This window comes from Apium graveolens, chromosome 5 (genome assembly GCF_009905375.1).
Source record: "Apium graveolens cultivar Ventura chromosome 5, ASM990537v1, whole genome shotgun sequence".
In the NCBI taxonomy this organism is placed as follows: domain Eukaryota; kingdom Viridiplantae; phylum Streptophyta; class Magnoliopsida; order Apiales; family Apiaceae; genus Apium; species Apium graveolens.
In genome coordinates, this window is record NC_133651.1 from 309,564,099 (window position 1) to 309,583,785 (window position 19,687).

The 19,687-nt window shown below is 32.3% G+C and overlaps 1 protein-coding gene across 1 annotated transcript; it reads right to left on the reverse strand.

The window, feature by feature from the left end:
- Window positions 1–1,106: 1,106 nt before the first annotated feature.
- Window positions 1,107–15,189, reverse strand: LOC141659384 (uncharacterized). Its single transcript, XM_074466229.1, has 23 exons — window positions 14,297–15,189; window positions 13,269–13,330; window positions 12,984–13,121; window positions 12,604–12,876; window positions 12,086–12,172; window positions 11,323–11,424; window positions 11,166–11,231; window positions 10,581–10,688; window positions 10,450–10,511; window positions 9,280–9,324; window positions 8,267–8,340; window positions 7,536–7,603; window positions 6,564–6,632; window positions 6,377–6,477; window positions 6,198–6,279; window positions 6,011–6,089; window positions 5,839–5,926; window positions 5,602–5,755; window positions 4,023–4,214; window positions 3,885–3,944; window positions 3,178–3,482; window positions 2,432–2,537; window positions 1,107–1,407 (listed from the first exon to the last, which is right to left on the reverse strand). Exons 1-23 carry the CDS (start codon window positions 14,844–14,846, stop codon window positions 1,354–1,356), a joined length of 2,925 nt encoding a protein of 974 aa, XP_074322330.1. The 5' UTR covers window positions 14,847–15,189; the 3' UTR covers window positions 1,107–1,353.
- Window positions 15,190–19,687: the final 4,498 nt, after the last annotated feature.

The window sequence follows — 19,687 nt, forward strand, 5'->3', positions numbered from 1 at the left end:
AGTGTTTCAATTATAAGTCACGATTTTTTTACTTAAATAAAATAAAATAAATTACTTTTAAATCTAATTATCTTAATTTACGAATTTTAAATTAGATTAACATTTGAAAACGTATATTTTAAAACAAAAGTTAATAAAAAAATGAAAAACTCAAAATAAGTTGAAAAAAATACGTCATTACCAATATTAAACTTATAAGCTTTTAAGTTATAAATTTAACTTACAAATTGGATCAATAAATACTTGTCGATAAGTTGTTATATACTTGTGAATAAGCCCTTGTAAGTAAGTTGTCAAACGGGCCCATATCCCATAAATCTCCGGACGGTTGTCGCTACGTGATAAATATGAAGGTTTACAGTATTCCTAAATGAAAGAAGAGTTTATAGATAAAGCAAGAGTGTTCAGTGTCATTATAACTAGCAGGGTGGAGGTGATTCAGCATTGGTATATATTTTCCAATAAAGAATAGTTCTTGCTAATATATTTATGTGTCTTACCTTGCATAACTGCAGGTGTTGTATAAACTCTTTGGGGAGCAGGCTGAGTAACTTGTAAATAAACCACCACCGCGAATGTCAACAAGCTAGGCCTGCGAATTAGTATTATAGCTCAAGGTTTCTGAACGCATAAACTTCGAACTTTCTGACTGCTAAACTCGGAGCTTTCATGTTCCAAATGCGATTTTTGGATTCAAGGACAATTCATGTGCGGCGATTTATATAGCAAAACTTTAAACACAACTTAAACTCGTAAGCATCAAATCCTTGAACTCACCACTGTCTCTCATCAATAGAATCACAGATAGCAGAACTCCATAACACACTGTCAATTAAGCCTGACAAACTATGCAATAATGGAATTTAATATTTTTTTAGTTTAAAACTGAACAATTAGAATCGAACAAATCCAGAGCAACAGGTTAATGTTTGTCGCAATCACTGCCACCAGTACATAAATATTGTTGTAAAACTACACACACTATCTATAATTCACAAACTTGTAGTAGCCAATTTGTTTGCATGGTGCTACCTATCAACTCCAGAAAAAAGTTGTATTAATTCATAATAATACATAATTTGTTTGCATCACAGCTACTTTCAAACTAAATACATAACCTAGGATTTGTATCACATTAAATTTAGAATGTCTCAGCCGGTGCAGCAATATAATGAATAACTTCTCGCAAGAACACAGAAAATACCAAACTATACATAGTCTTCAGAAAAAAGCTTAATATATTTTTATTTGATTGTGAGAATAATTCATAATATTACATATCTTTATCAAAACCATGGAAACTATTATATTTATGGTGCAACTTACAATAACTATGAATAGCACTTTCAAAGATCATGAAAGAAATTCACGAATTCGCACTGGTCTTTTAACTGCATTCGTGAAACCCTGCACACAATATAAACAAAGATAAAAGCGATTATGAGTAGCCTATCTTTTGTTATGGTCTGACTTTACATTTTATTCTTTTGATAGACTAAGAATTATTGCTGCAAGTACATACACCTAGAGGACAACCACGTATCCACAAATTTAGATATGGTAATTCTACATAATGCCTGTACTGAGTAACTGAATGAAACAAACAAATTCCAATTTAGATATGGTAATTCTACTTCATGCCTGTACTCAGTAACTGAATGAAACAAACAAATTCCAAGTATGCCTATGTATGAAAAATACAAAATAACAGAATATGACTGGTTGAAACCTCAAGTAGACACCATTCTGTATGACCGCCTTTATTTGAAACACAACTGCTATAACATAGAGAGGGGCTGCAGAGTTATGTTTAATTAGAATACATTGGGTGTGTATAAAATGTCCATCCAAACACTATTAACCCATGTTCCACTGCGTAACTGACTTTTCTTATTTTTATTAGGATGCGCATGTGAACCACATACATTACTGCTTTAATTTTTTTTTAATTTATATGCCGCTCGACCGCTGAATGTTTTTGCAATGCATCTTTCAAAAAAATCAATGACTAAATGTGATAGTCAGACATGTACCCTGCAACTACTAACTAAAACTAACTCTAAGCTGAGTCGGTGATGCATGTTAAGTTCCCTTTTTACTTGCATATGTGCATTATACAAAACAGGGCTACTCATCACAGAGTAAAGATAAATAGTCACAATTGCTATAGATGCAATGTATATGTGAATATTGCTTCATTCATAAATATAGCACATTGCTTATTTCCTAGTGAGCACAATTTGTTATGACAAGGTAAGTTGGTAGACTAGAGATATAATAACTATGTACCTGATTTTAATTGAAAAAAGTGCAATAATCTCTCTATATTGCTGGATGTGTACTGAACCAGAGCTATAATATATTGCTCATTTCCTAGCGAGCTACTATTGACCAGATAAATTCATAGACTAGAGTTATAATAATTGCGTACCTCATTAAACTTGAAAAGAAAAGGGCGAGAATCTCTCTCGATTGTTGCTGGAAGACGTTGAACAGTATCAGTACTTTGTGAACCTCCGCTGCCTACTTTTTTAAACCTGGTTTACAGCAGGAGATAAGCATTCACAAGGTAAAAAACAATGACTTGCGGAAACACATTGGACTTGCATGTACTTGTAGTAACTTCTTTATCGCCAATATAGTACGCAAACATTAGGCACCAAGAAGTAATCATTAAGCAAGGGATTATAGCCATAAAAAACCTTACAATCATTGCATAATCCATGTAAAACAATATTCAGGTACCACATCTAATGTAAAGGGGCACTTCTAGCGAAGCTCCGCATGAACTATATTTCAATAAGAGAAGGTGTCTTAACAGACACTTTTTTCATACTGTTTTTTCAAAAAATCCTACTTGATACTTTTTGACGGAATTTTTGAAAACAATAACGTTAGTGTAGAACTTTGCAATTGGCTAATCTCGGCAGAAGTTGTCTTAAAAGGCACTTTTGTCATACTGTTGTTTCATAAAATCCTATTTATTATTATCTGGTGGTATATTTGAAAGTTTCACAGTTGGTGCAGAACTTTGCAATCGGTCAATCTTGTCTAATGTATGCTTCTGGCACAATCTTTTTGTACAGAGTTTCAGATAAAAATGGTTATAAAACAATAACTAACTATTCTCCAGAAATAACATGAACAGACAATTCAAAAATACATAACCCATTATACCTTTCAAAAAAATTAAAGTTCCCTCTTGAAGCCTTCTTTGTACTTTCTGTTGACTTCAACTTCGTGGCAACTGCATTATTTATAGATGTTGCCAAATTTGAAGAAGCGGGAGGGGCAGCTATTTCACACTCCCTAAACTTTGATGGGTTTGGGACATCTACCATCTTCTTGACTGGTGCAAAATGAGATCTAGATGATTGTGATCTGCCATTTTTGTCTATTTCCGGAGTTTGGTTTTCCTTGCACACATCAGTTAGATGCATAGATCTATTGATGCCAGCTTGCAAAATCTTTTGCTTTTCCACCTAACAATATTGTTCCAATGTATATTATATTCAATAGGTGATAGATTGAGTCAATATAATGCACACAAGCACATCAGTATTTATACAGAATTTAGGCCTCTGTAAGAAAGAACATGAGTATATATAAAAGTGTCAGGGGGGTTAGAGATGTTTTACCAGAAAGAATAAGGGAATATGATAAAAACTAAATGACTACTCACTATGATTTTAGGTTCCAAGACTACTTGCAGGGGGGAGAGTTTATTTTAGTTCAGTTACACACACAAATAGGTGATTAGCCAGTTCTGAACAAACTTCAATTTATCTTTAGACTCTAATGATCGAGCAACAACGGAAGATAATATAAACAACCTGAAAGCACACACTAGATTCTCAGGGAAGTTATATATATGCATCACTTACCTCATGAAGCAGGACCTGCTTCATTGCTAAAGCGAGAACCAAGTGACTAGATCTGTAATCCTGATTAAATAATTGAGAAAAAGTTAGCAAAGCAATATAACATAGTTTAAGTATGACCAATGAAAATAAAACACTAACCTTGAAGTGTATAAGGTCACCTAACGGTGGATCAAATGTTAGCACTGAAGCATCTAGAGCAACTTCATATCTTGGGTTACTGGACACAAGATTGGATTTCATGCTTTTATATGTAATAGAATATGAAACCATCGTATTCACTAACTGAACTAGATCTTTTTTCTCTTTTTCTGTTAGTAAATGTAAAGCCACCTGAGGAAGACAACAAAAAGTTTCAAACTTTAGCTACAGGTAATATGATTAAGGGATATATTTCACGTGGTAGGGGATAAAGGGAGAGAGAGGGGAGCGGGGGAGGATCAGAGAGATTCTTCATCTCAAACACACAACAGGTGTCAGCATATGCGATTTATTAGTTATACTGTATTTATAATAAGCTAAGGATAATATTGTACAACAAATAACCATTATGTTCAAAATATCAAATTATAACTGACCTGGTGGTTAAAATGTTCCTAAATCAATCAAAATGTTCACATTCAGACCGAAATGTTTAGTCTAAACATTGGAAAGTGATGATAAGTAATCCGATTAATGACTGCTAGTTACTTGGCTATAATCACTTAAATACTAAATATGTACTAATGAAATATGATTTGTTCTAGGTTGGTTACTGCTGTGTAAATATAGTTATAAATTTATTTATTCAATTAAATTACATCCGATTAATGCTCCGATTAATCATTCGGATTAATCGCTACACGATGCCTTCACCGAATAATGCCGAAATCCGCTTTTTAGAACACTGCTATTTACAATAAAAACCATGATCTTTTAATTTCTTTAACTTTGATAATATATGCCATTGATTTCAGATGAGATGATCGGTAATGAGAGCGTGACCACTGACAACATACATTATGTCATCTAGACCAGACAAACACAAATAAACCCATGCACCACAGTGAAGCATAAAAGATTTGAAAAAGATTGGTCCATTATTAATTAATCATAGATTGCAACAAGCACAAGGCCTCTAAATAAAAGGTCCCCTAGAACAACTCGGAATAAAAAAAATAACCAAGTCCCAGTGTGGTTGGTTAATGCCTAATGGTTAATAACCGTAACAACCATGGGCTTTGGAGGTTGCCTAATGGTTAATACAATAGGAATCTTGGAGATTATTGGTGCTACAGCAGAGATGTCTAAAATAATTTGTTATTAGGTAAGTACACCTTATGGGTAATTACAGACTTCTCCTGATGGCCTGGTAATTACAGAGTTCTAACGACGGTCTATTAGTTCACATACACTCGTAGCATTCCACATATAAAAAATGACCTACTCATTTACGAAGCTCCCTTTTGGTCCAGAAACACCATATAGCATTGTTGCCAACTACTGAAATTGGCTAATTTCATTTTGTGGGAAGCTGGTAACTACATTTATTTATTGTTAGCAGCCAACCATTTCTAAGTTCTAATAAATCAGAGTTTACTAATGTATCTGAATCTGGTGCTCTGTAAACTTTAGTTAAGACGTGGATTTGAGTTGCAAATGCACAATAACAACATAACCTGCTTAGGAAAGACTAGCAGTAATATGCAAAAAGATATATCAAAGGGTTTAAGTAGATTACCGGCCTTAGATTTGGTGGTGACAAAATATGCAAAAGCAGAGAAACCGAGTCCTCCACAAAAGTTTTGATTGACAGATGCCTTGATATATATGGTGTCATATTGTTGTGCCACAAATGTAACATATCCGCCTTCTCCATTAATGTGGTTCGGAATCTGTACACAAGATACAACATAAAAATGAGATGAGATAATTCTTAGTTCTGAAACTAACAGTAACTAGAAAAATTACTCTCTACCTCTGAAAAGACTTTGGCCATTCAATATTTGGTTTTTCAACTTGAGCTATCACGCCATGTATAGAAATGACAATAGCGGGTTGATAAACTGCACATTTTATGAAGAATTTAGTTTGACTTTGTGAGTGTATTGCAGTGCAGAAGTTAGGCTTGCATATGACAGATATCTTACCATGCAAAGACATCTTCTGTGTACGCATGATATACTGATGGATTATATCAGACGCCCCAAGATTTTGCATGCACTTGACCTAATTAGAGTAATAAGGACATCATCTTAGTAATTAAAACAGTGATGAGATTGTTGATAGTTTACTGCAATTCCAAGGTAGTTAAAATGTTTGAGAATAAGAACATACAGTCTTTTGCATCATAGGATCATGATAGTGAAGCTGCAACATGTTTTCATGAATACCATCTATGACCAAGTCATAGTCACCTCTGAAATAGTTGAATGAATATTTAGACAAATAATCCAAAGCTAGACAACTAAACATTATGAAGATAAGGTTTGGTCACAGCCAAACACCCTACGTACCGATTGGATATTAAAGAATGCAGATAGTCGAATTCATTAAAGACGTTCTTGCAACTGTTCAAAGATTTTCTTTCCTGCTTTACTTTTTTCTTCTGAAAAATCTATAGAAGAAAAACCAATCTTGACTACAGATCCATTACCAAAAAAATTAAAAAATTATAACGAAGTACAATACTAACATGGTTACCTCTTTCCATATATCAAAAAAACTTTTAGATGTGTCTTTCCGCCCAACCACTTGACTGCTGATATCTATCTGGGAGCCAATATATCATTGTCAACAACTAAACTTGCAAGTGAACATCAACAAAAGATTTAAATCTTAAATGGTCAAGTGACCTTCATTTGATATCAAAAGATAAAAATCAGTACATGCATAGATATTTAATTTCCACTTTTATTAAAAGATACTGGCGGTACTATTTACACAACTTAAATACTCTGCGATATTTACTGAACCTAAATCCCCCAAAATTTATATTCCCCATGCCCACATGTCTCAAGGAGCAGTTCACAGGTAAGTAGGTTACCGTGAGAGTTTCCAGGAATATCTTAGCAAGAAAAACATTCATGGCTCACCACTTCAGAACATGAGAGCTTGAAACTTACAAAATTACCAAAACCTAAAATTTTCAAACTCAATATAACTGAACGATACAATCAAGTTACTCTCGCTTTGCTATTCTAAGCACAATTCAACACAATTTCCATTAAGTGTCCAGGAACCCATTTTAAACTACCTTGCTTGAAACTTACAAAATTACCAAAACCTAAAATTTTCAAACTCAATATAACTGAACGATACAATCAAGTTACTCTCGCTTTGCTATTCCAAGCACAATTCAACACAATTTCCATTAAGTGTCCAGGAACCCATTTTAAACTACCTTTCTGAAGTAAAAAATGTTTAGGCCATTTAGTCTGTACCAATCTTAAATTACTCATCATTGGCAGCTTATAATCAAAGAACCAATCAAACATTGGAACAGCACTAGTATTACTCATTTCTTCTACATTTCACATTTAGTTAAAATCAGATATTAGCTTCAACCTTTATAGATGACTATCAGCTACTTAACTGTGGGCAAACATCTGATCTATTCATCTGGAAGACTGCACAATTATTATACTGAGAAACAGGATCAAGTCAATAGCATACCATGTTAAGAGTTTCCTTCTTCTTATTAAGGAACTGAAGAGTGTTCAAGCATGAGCGTATGTCACATTCTGGAAGAAAAGTAAGGCTTATACAAGTCAACAAAATATATTATAATGTTGGAATATAATTATCACTTCAAGCACGTAAATCATATTAGGGGAGAGGGTAATGAATATTCTAATGCATCCCTGATGTGCCACGGAAAATAAAGAAGCGATCTAATGAATTTTTGGCAAACTTGTTTTCAGATTAATAGATACTGCACCACAACATTTCCTCAAGGGAAGGATTCTTTTGGTTTTTATATTCACCATGACAAAGGATTATTACAACTATGCAATGGATAAGTGTATAAATCTCAAATGAACATAAATCTTTAGAAGAAAAAAAAATGTTTAGCAATTTGAATTTAGGACATTCTTACAAATTTCGAAGAGGTGTGTCTTTACTGCAGGAGACACAAGTGTATAAAATCTTTAGATCTTCAATTGGGAAAATGCAGTATAACACATTTCAATGATAAAATCTGTCACAGGTGTGTATCGTGCTGCGTTGTGTCAAATAAATAGTGAATTTCAAGTATTAAGAAAAGGTACACAGTCTAAGGAAAATATATCATGCTTTAAATGTTTAGTCAAAATCCTTACTCTATTAAACAATTCTGATCAGTTTGCGAAATTGATTTTAAACTAATTTAGAGGAAAGCAACTTAAAGTTGCAATACCACTCACCAGTATACTCTGCAAGTGCAGTAAGTGCAATGGAACTTGCTTTCATTCCTTCTTTTGTGCATATATATTTAAGCCTACAAAAACCATGTTCATTTTACAAATGAAGCTGAATGATGTAAAGTGGTAAACAAATTGCAAGTTAAATTGTCTAAGAATCTTGGCTTTATCAAAGCAATGCAAAATAGAGTATTAAGGAAATAAACAACTTCTTGTCAACATTTTAACTGACTGGATTAAGTTCCGGAGAAGCAAAAATGCAATAGACAATTTGTGTATGTTACTATGTTCTCCAAACCGATAATGTTTGCTACGATGCATGCTTAGAGAACAATGTGCTTACCCAACCTTCCACATGGCAACAAGCCGTCAATCAATGGCTTGCTGCCTGAACATCTAGGCGATATTGAGCCATTGCTAGCCAGGATACAGGTAATATTGTATGACCGTTACTAGTTCTGAGAAAATTGATTTGAACACTAAAAAGCCGAAAAACATTTTAAAGTGTAGTAGAAGTAGTGGTAAGTAGATCTTCAAACTAGTGACACAATAATCTTACCAGGTAAAATAAGAATGTTAAAGTGTGCAGCCTGTCCTTTTGAAGCATTTAATATGTTTTTAACATAACAATTGATAAAGGAAATAATGATGGTGCAAACCAAAACAGAATGTCTTGTACTGTATAACACTTCAGTGAAACTTGTCAGATTTCTAATTGCTACAAATTTGTAAATGAAGTGTCAACTGAAATGCCCATTTTAGGTTTTTACTGCTTCGGTAGCAGTCAACAAATTTTTAATAACTAACATGAAGTTTACTACTAGTTACTATTTAGATGCAAGATGCACTGTTTTGTACTAATTAAACTTAGTAAAAAGAACTGAGGCCATATTGCGGAAAATAATTAATGCCAGCGGATTCTAATAGAGAGAACACTAAGCCAGGTAAAGCATAGATGATAAGGTGGACCCAGAACTGAACTACAAGCTTAACTTATCGGAAACAATAAACTGTACCTGCTTACAATGCGACTTACTGTAGGCTGAACGAATATATGAACCCTGCAAAAAAATGTATATTGAAATTTTTTTCAAAAGGTTCTTCTTCCTGGTGAACTTTATATACATAAACAGCAATTACAAAGTAACTAAAATTGCAGTGCCATTGCTCTAATTTAAGGACTTATCTTGAGAACTAGTTAGATTCATGTAATAAAATAACTAGGCAAATATTAGTTGCAGTAAACCATGTATAGAAAGAGTGAAGATTTTGTTAAATTGGAGATAGGGAAAAATCGAAAATAGAACATTTTTCAGAAAACAGAATGCATTTTCCATTCATAAAATTTCGCACACAGTATTTCTATAAAAAATGAATATTATACTCCAAATCTAATAAAACCAAAATTATTGGTCCATGGAGGGCAGCCTAACACTAGAACTTGTACCATTTTGGAGTAACACTATTCATTGGTCATCATCTGGTGTATCACCATTCATTTGGCATAATAATTGGTGTAAGCTTTAGCAACAAAATTCAGTTTTTTAACAGCTAGTGAACTAATAAAGCAAAAAGGAGCCCTACCACTGACAAAGTAAGAGATAAAATAATTACGTATTAAAGTTTATACATTTAGGTCAGAATAATCTTAGAAATTACTGGGAAGACAACACGCCGCCTTCGTCAACTCTCCTCGTTAAAAATGTCTGAATGCCATCATAAAATTATCTGACCAAGCCACTTCAGCTAGACCAGACAGTTCAACATCAACCAATTAAAATGTATCCTAGACGAGAATCTATAAGCACACAACAATAAAAGTACCAGAAAAAGATATAACAGAACCCTTGACATGAACCTGTCACATATTTATCCCTGATCCGAAGGACTCCAAAGATATAACCAACAGCAGAAAGTACTATGACAAAGACTATTTGTGCTTCATGGCTGATGCAACATCTGTACAGATCATCTGACTAATCATTCTAAAGTAGAGCACGGACTTGACTATCTTCACCAGCACACAATATATCAACTTATTTACTACTAAGGCAATTTCACAATCTATAATATTGAACTTAACCCGCTTAAAATACTTTTTGATTTAATTAGTGCCTATCTAATTATAATAATTGTGTTCATTGCTAGTGTATTACGCGACTTTAGATGATTACAAGATGACTTACTTTGCCACCTGACGCAATGGCTTCAAGGCTGGAGCATATAGATCATTACAAATGCAAATCACCTACATATCACATTGTTAATACACTATCGAAGATAATATATTAATTATGCAACAGAAAGAAATTCAAACCGGTCTTAGCAGTGATGTATCCCTGCTCTTCTTTTTAGAGGATCCTTTTCCAGTTTGATCCTCAGGAGTTTGTTCTTTTCCAGTATTAGATTTCTTATCAGCTGAAACCTACACACATGTGCATTTTTAATATTCAAGAATCAGAAGAACTTTTTATGTGCCTTGAAAATTAGCAAAATGCTCTATGAATTTGTAAAGAACAATAAGTAGCGGAAGGCCTGGTGCATTATTTAGAAGGTAATATCATTAAAAAAATTGCGGTAACTCCAAGAATACAATTTTCCCCAGTAAGTTGCATTCTAATACTGGAATTTAATTTATAATTTGTATGTGCCTGATTGTGCGCGTCACTTCAATCAGGCACACCTCATTGAAGTTGCTGCACCTCGTGCAAGCAAGGTAAGGGATGTATGCCTCACCACACCTTACACCTAGGTGTGCCTTTGACAACACTGGAGAATCCTATATCAGGTAGCTTTATATTGAACCTCGGTAAAATAAAAAGAAGACTATGTTTTTTGTCCATAACTAGGTATTCTAATAATAAACCAATAAATAAGTAACAGGACTATGCATGGTCAGTACCATTTTTAGAATGACATCAACAGCACCCTTACCGTCACCAAGAGCTCCGTCAATTTCATCAATTACCTACAGAATATATAAAAGTTGGTTAAACCTTTAACTATATCTATATCAATATAAAACAAAATCACAAGCAAACTTTTAATATAAAATGTACCAAACACTTTGGCTTTGAGTCAGCCATAATTGAGTTCATTTGGACGACGTCGAGTATTTTAGCTTCAATGGTTGACGACGATCGATCGTCACTGGCATTAATCTAAGAAAAAGCAGTATATTATCCCAAACTAATCAGCATAACAAAATATACCAAATATAATTCTTTGAAGTAAATAACCAAGCAACAAAAATGTTGGGAGATTGATTTGAGCTTAAATATTATAAAATTGTTGATACATTAATATATCTGCAGTATACATCCGATATAGTAGGTTACAAATTCAATTCACATCCTGAATATATACTTCTTTATCCCAAATAATGTAAGATTCTATGCTTTGCACAGTAGGGGAAAACATAGAACACTTTCTTCCCATCTTGCTAAAATAATTAATTAATATGTAGAAAGGATACAAATAAATTTCACTTCTATAATCTAACTTTTTGAACATAAAGTGAAATGATCAATTCTACAATCAATGTGTTGCAGAAAGTCATTCAGTCTGAAACACTCCCAAAACAACATGTAAAAGAAAATTTTAATTAGGTCACTTGGGTTAAATAAGTATATGGCACTCTTTTCAGCTAGAGCTACATAGGCCGTTAATCTATATTAAAGAGAATAACTGTGAACAGATGCAACCCACATATATGAATAATAGATTGACTAGCATCATGGCAAGTGATTTAATTTTGAAAATTAATGTTTGACAAAACATAATGCAGTGCGCGTGGCTTTTGTGAAGTGAGTAAACAACAACCTCCACCACTCGATATCCACAGTGCCTAGCAGCTACATGTGCAAGTGTTGTTTTCCCTAGCCCTGGTGGGCCACACAGTAGAAGGATCTGCAGCACACAAGATCACAGTTACCAAACAGCTAGATCTAACTTTTTAAATGAAATTGAAGAAGAGAAGACAGCAACACAAAACAGAAACTCTTAAGGTGCGGAGAAGTTTTTACAACAATTAAGAAACTAGCTGGTCGTACACAAAAAAATAGTGACCAGCATATGAAGCCGGGGGCTTAAAATTGGCAGAACTCCCTGTTTATTAATTTATTACAACTCAAATTTAAGAGAAAACTACTACATGCATCATTTGTTAATTTGGACTAAGAGTTAAAATTATATTAACTGAATGCAAATTATTTTCTCAAAATGTATCATAGAAAATATTGAGGAAAAAATATACAAGAAAGACACTTGAATGTGCAAGTCCATCAAATTATAATGTTAAACATTCTATGAATACTTGCTTGAAACATATGATAACTAACCTTCTGCTCTGGAGTTCCATAACCTTTGCGGTTTTTATTCCATAAATCCTGAGAGCCTTTTGAGTCATTGTTTTCCTGATCTGGCTTTTTATACTCTCTAAAAGTTTCTCTATTTTGCCAAGATTCTTGATTCTTTCCAAAATAACTCTTATTAGACTTCTGATGCTGAGCAACTGATGTATGCCTTCTCAGTGAAGACAATACATCTTCTGTTGTAGTTTTGATTTCAGATCCAAAGACACAAGAGTCCCATTGTTTCAACCAAAGGAGTACCTGCAAAGCATCCACATATAACTTAAGTACAACAAAAATTTTGAATTCTGATGATCCCGCAGTTTAAAACAAAAAATGTCCTCTCGAGTAAACTAGATGACATGTACCTCACGATTTGTCTGCTCATCACTCAGAAGCTCAATAAAGGAATTAGGAGAATATTTGTCCACCCAAAGCCTCTCATTCACCACTGGCACCTTGGTCAGAGTTACATCACCTTCAGGTCCAAAACTTTCTAGCAAAGCCTTGAGCCACAACCAATAATCCATGTCAAAAAACAGTAACATATATTGATACTTAAGATATTCAATTTTTTTCTTCCGTGTCAAAGGTATTATTTTCTCCGGTTTCATTTGAAAGCATAAGTTACAGTAAGCAATTATAAAATGTACCTTTTCAACAGCTTCCTGCTCAACTCTTTGCATTAATAAACCAACAGGCTCGGCAATGAGACCTAAAAAGCTGACCATTAGCATATCTCAAACTAACTTCGACGCAAGAGAACAAAAAGAAATGTACAACACATAGACAGCAAGAACACATGAATTCCATATAATTTTGAGGCCGCACTATACAGGTTACCAATCATAACTAGAACAAACAATAACAGTGATGGTATAGCAACTAGAGTTAAATCTATGAAATAAACTTATTTGTTAACTAAAACTGACAATAAACTATTTTTTTCACTACAATTGAGTTTATTTGATGTCACGCTATACTAAATAGTTTCACAAGCATAAATAGGTACATCCATACAGGCAATAACAATGATGATAATAACAAGAATCAAATCCTCGAAATAAATTTATTTGTTAATTAAACCGAAATTCAGCCTATTTTTTCACTACAGTTGCGTTTATTTGCAGAATATAGATGCATTGCATAATTAATCCAGACAACGATAATTACGAATAACGATAACAAAATCTAATTACACAATTATATGGAATTCATGTGTTCTTGCTGTCTATGTGTTGTACATTTCTTTTTGTTCTCTTGCGTCGAACAAACAATACAGGTTACCAATCATAACTAGAACAAACAATAACAGTGATGGTATAGCAACTAGAGTTAAATCTATGAAATAAACTTATTTGTTAACTAAAACTGACAATAAACTATTTTTTTCACTACAATTGAGTTTATTTGATGTCACGCTATACTAAATAGTTTCACAAGCATAAATAGGTACATCCATACAGGCAATAACAATGATGATAATAACAAGAATCAAATCCTCGAAATAAATTTATTTGTTAATTAAACCGAAATTCAGCCTATTTTTTCACTACAGTTGCGTTTATTTGCAGAATATAGATGCATTGCATAATTAATCCAGACAACGATAATTACGAATAACGATAACAAAATCTAATTACACAACGATCAGTAATAGAAAGGGGCATCAGTCGTCTACCATTAGAGTAGGCATTGGAATCAAGCTTATTCTTCTTCATCGAATCATCAAATTCAAACCTACTAAACTTCGCATAAACCCTATCGCCACACGGTCCAGTCACCGGGACAAACTCTCCATCAATCTGCGAAGCATATCTCGTCACAATCATTTCCTCAAACACCTCCGCTTCAACACTCTCCTCCACTTCTCGTATCGGAGACGGAAGCCAATCCTCCTCATCATCCTTCTCCTCCTCAACAACAACAGTTTCAACCTCTACTCTACTCCGCTTTCTCGCATCATCCTGTTTAGTTGCGTTACAATCCGATTTGGTTGAAATTGGGGGTTCTAATTGGGGGCGTTTGTTGGAGTCGTTTCGTGTCGAAAGCGGAGTAATTGGAGGAGGTTGGGAGATGTGCGTGGTGGTGTTTGGGAGGTTTTCTTCGGGGAATTGTTGGTGGAAATCGTCGTCGTAGTCGAAATCGTCGTGGAGGTGTGAATTGGCTTCTAGCCATTGGAGTTCGTCTGGATCGGGGATGTCCATGTCCATTATGTCTATATCGTCCATTGCGAGAGAGAGGGAGAGAGAGAGAGAGAGAGAGAGAGAGAGAGAGAGAAAGAGAGAAAGAGAGATGTAGAGAGAGAGGGACGGAGAGAGAGAGGGAGAGAGAGAGAGAGGGAGGGGAGAGAGAGAGAGGGAGGGAGGGGGGGAGAGAGAGAGAGAGAGAGAGAGAGAGAGAGAGAGAGATTTGCTCTTCAAGCTGGCTTTGAGAGAGTGAGGGAGAGAGATTTCTGCTGTTCAAGCTGGCTTTGAGAGAGAGAGGGAGAGAGAGTGAGGCAAGGTGAGTTTTGGCGGGAAAAATGAACAGGGAGACGAGGGAAAAGGGCAAAGCGGCTACGACGCTGCTTGGCCTGGGCTTTCAAACTTAAAAGCTTCGTTTTTGACCCGAAAGTAGTGAATTTTTAACATTTATATGAGGGGTATTTCAGATTATAAAGTATTTATAATAATTTATGAATTTTAAAAAAAAATTGTTGATTTTTATTATTCATAAATTTTGATAGAATTGATAGAAAAATCTTGTACAAGATTTTGTAAAGTTTTTAATAAATTTTTCAAAATCTCATGTATTTCAAAAATATTTAAAATATTAAAAATGAACTAGCAAATATATCAAAATACATCCCCACTTCAAATTTAAAAAACTTCGGACTTTTGAATACTCAATTTTGATGAATTTTTACGACTCCAAATTGAATACGGTCAGATTTCAGTATACTTTTCAAAATCTAAATTAAATACACTCAACTTTTAAAAGACTAATCTATATTAAATACCATCATATTTTAAATGATTTTTTTAAATTTAAATTGAAAACTCTTGATTTCAAAATTCATAAAAAAAATTATAATCTTTATTTAATACAACCCTCCTAGTGTAGTTTTCGTTTTTGCTAGCAAATCTAAGAGGAAAGGCTCGATCAAAGAAACAAAAAACTTGTCTCGCATTACAACTAAATATTTACTAGTATATAATATGTGCAATACATAATTATTATTTTTATTATTATAAATTATAATTTTTATAATATGTTATTGATGAGATTCGAACCTTATATCTTCTAAATAATAATTTTTAAGATGGCGGTTTTTATCAATTTGATCTGTCGGCTCTTAATTGAGAATCAACAACCAAAATTTTACTATTTCGTATTTAATATAATAACTAGATAATATCCATTTTTTATCTATTTCAAATATTTAAATTTGAATATAATCATTAGCATATTACAATTAAACCACTATATTATTCATTTTTAATGATTAAGTAAAGGATCGTATTTTAAAAAAATATTTATTAAAATAAATGAACAGCTAATAAAATGATAAATATTCATCTCAATATTAAGCTACTATTTGATCCATTTCGGAACTACTATTTATCTCATATGGGCTTGGAGCTAGTGTTTGATTTATGGTCGTAAATGAACTGAACTCAGGTGAACTCGGACGAAAATCTAATGAACGTGAGGAAAATGTTAGGGAATTGAAGACTGTACATGTTTGTGATTTCTTAAAAAATGTAATTTATGATTTAAAGTAAAAAATTATCTATATAAGTGATATGAGTATCGTAACTTAAAAATTATTTAGATATTTGGATAATTTTAATTATAAGTTGGCGATTTATTTGATAAATCACAACTTATAAGTTATAATTTTATTAAAAAATCAAATTTTAATATAGTGGTTTAATACCCTTAATACATGAATATAAAATTCAATAAACAAAATTTAAAACATGAATATATAAATACAATTACTAAAAATAAAACTAACAGCATTTATGTATTGTGAGTAATATAATAAAGTCAAAATGAATATACAATATAACAAAGTGAAAATAATTTAATAATTAAACCGGGGCTATAAAATATGTACATTATAAGCAAATTAGTGTCAACGCATCTCAAATAATAAATTCAAAAACTATGTAAATATAATATAAGACGAAGTAAATATAATAAAAGTGGGTTAAACAGGGAGATACGACAAATAAAAGATTAAAGAATTGGTGGAAAGAGAAGAATGATTGTTGAAGGAAAATGAAGAAAGCCAAATGTTAGGATTTTCAACTTTCGCATTAACCATTGAAAATGGGCCAAGTGACTTTTATATAATCAGTTGTCAAACAGTCGGCTACAGTTTTAAACGGGCATTTAGCCCATATAATGTGAAATACCCTCCTCCCAAACATGCACACTTTGTGCTAAGGTTATTAGATATTATTTTTTGTCCGAACTCGAGTTCGGTAATAACTCAAACCAAACACAAGTTGTTCACCAATCTACTGCACCGAACCGAATTCTGATGAAATTCAAAAAGTTCCCTAAAAATTAAGGGCGACTAAATTTTTGGGCTTTTACAAACTAAACTCGTTAAAATTGGTTGGTCCAAAATAACATTGCATTTTTTTGTGATGGTCCAGATTAGTGTAGTCCAAACCAACTAAAGGAAAAAACAGGAAACCTATACATGCATTTCAATACGCTATACATTTATAGACATAAGAGAGAGAGGAGATAGAGAGAGACACGAATTATATCTTCCTCAACTCTTCAAGATTATATCAAGTTTAATTTTGTTAAATAAATATGTATGAATGATTAATAGTTCTTAGGGTTTATCCTTCATTCTTCTTTTTCTTATAGATCTTTTAGTTTCTCTGTATTTTGAGATTTTTATGTGTTCGAGTTCTTTTTTATTAATTCAAGTGATTCAGATTTTTTATTCATTCGCGTGTATTGTATGTACTGGGGGAATTTTTTTGTGTTGATACTGTATTGACTAATGTAAAGAGGATGGATTTATCATATTAATGTTAACCAGCTTTATTCTAGTTTTATTTATAAAAAAAATGCTATTTTTTGTGTATTTTTACGATATTTGCGTGTTGTTTCATAAAATATTGTGTGATTCATGTTAGAAGGACTATTGTAACGCCGAACATCCTTAAATTTATATTATGTCGCGAATTTAAGTTTAGAGTGCATTCTTACCATTAAAAATAATGGTTTTCTATCAAGTCTCAATGATTTTTTCAACCGGAGATAACAAAGATATTATAATGTTTAGCTGTCATGTTTATCAAAATATGGGGGCCAAAATAGTAAATTATTTTGCACGGTCGAACTCGAACTTCAAATTACTTGGCTCATAAGGTTCACGAGTCTTATCGAGCCGATATTAATTTTAATAGAAATATATTTTTATCTAAATATTTAATATTTTATTAATATTTTATATATTTATTAGAATCGAATTCGAGCACAACCTATCATATTTCGAGTTTTTGTCAATATTTGGTGAAATTGATTCAAATTTTCGAGCCGAACTTGAGGCTAACGGACTATTTATGACCCGAGTTTCATGCTTGATTTAAGGTTCGGGTGAAACCGAGCTCGTGCTCGAACCCGAACATTTTTAATCGAGTTCAAGTATGAAAGTTTTCGACTCGGCTCGGCTTTATTATACCCTTTAGTTGTTGTAAAGTTGGTATTTCGAAGTCAGTTAATTACCCAAGTCTCAATATTTAATAAACTATTATTAAATGGTAATATATAATCAATCAGTTAATATGATAACATAATATCAACAAGTTATTTATTTAATATTTGTATTTTTTTATAAATAAAAAAATAATTAAAATCACGTGGTTGTACATGAATATAAAGTCAGTATATTGTAGTGAGCTAATTACACAAGTCTTAGAATAATTTTATTATATATCAATATTTGATTATTTAGGTTTATCCATCCAATATAAAGAAACATATATATATATAACTCGGTACTTGATGTTATTAAAATATAATCAAATGAGCATCTAACTCAATCGATTGAAGTCAAATTTTTGAATATAGGTGTCACAAGTTCAATTCTACAAGCCAATAATATTTTCCATATTTATTCAAATAAGGGCGCAAAATATTAATTTCGAATTATATGTTTTCCCTAAAAAATTTGACCATATCGAAGTTTTTACGACCTGAATTTTGAGTTTAAAATTTAAAGTTCGGTTGAACTCGAGTTCGTGCTCGAACCCGAACATTTTTAATCGAGTACGAGCATGACAATTTTCGAGTCGACTCGGATTGATTATACCCTTAGTTGTTACACGAGTATAAAGTTAGTATCTCTATGTGAGTTAATTATCCGATTTTCGATAATTAATAAATTATTATTATATGACAAGATATTATCAACAAGTTAATATGATAATATATTATCAATAAGAAGTTATTTATTAAATGTATAAATTAAAAAAAATTATAATCATGTTCTTGCACGTGAGTGTAAAGTTATTATATTGTAATGAGCTAATTAGCCAAGTCTTAGAATAATTTTTTTCTAAATAAATATTGAATTATATAGATTTAGTCACCCAAAATAAAGAAAGAAGTATGTAACTCAATACTTGATTATATCAAAATTTAACCAAATAAGCTTGCTCAATTGGTTGAAGTCATATGTTTATTATAAGTGTAAAGTTATCATATTGAAATGAGTTATTCAATCAAGTCTCAAATCATTATGTTTTATATAAATATTAAAATAAATATAAAATTTAATATAAGGCAAGAAACCTCGTGTAATTAAATAAGTTCTAACTCAATACTTAATGTTATAAAAGTTTAACAAAAAGTGTCTGTAGCTCAAATGGTTGACGTGTTTAATTTGCAAATAATTGTCATAGGTTCGATTTCTATCAATAACAACTATTTTTTATATTTATTATAATACATGGGCAAAACAGTAATTTTAAATAAAATGTTTCCCCAACAGCAGATTATAAAGATAATAGATTTTGTATGATAATAAATTTTGTATAAATATTAAAATAAATAT

Excerpts from the sequence above, each read along its gene's own strand:
- LOC141659384 (XM_074466229.1), bottom strand. The coding sequence starts at position 14,846 with ATGGACGATATAGACATAATGGACATGGACATCCCCGATCCAGACGAA. Across the intron at positions 12,173-12,603 it reads ATGGAACTCCAGAGCAGAAG|ATCCTTCTACTGTGTGGCCC; the intron begins GTTAGTTATCAT and ends TGTGTGCTGCAG. Across the intron at positions 5,927-6,010 it reads ACAGAAGATGTCTTTGCATG|TTTATCAACCCGCTATTGTC; the intron begins GTAAGATATCTG and ends TAAAATGTGCAG.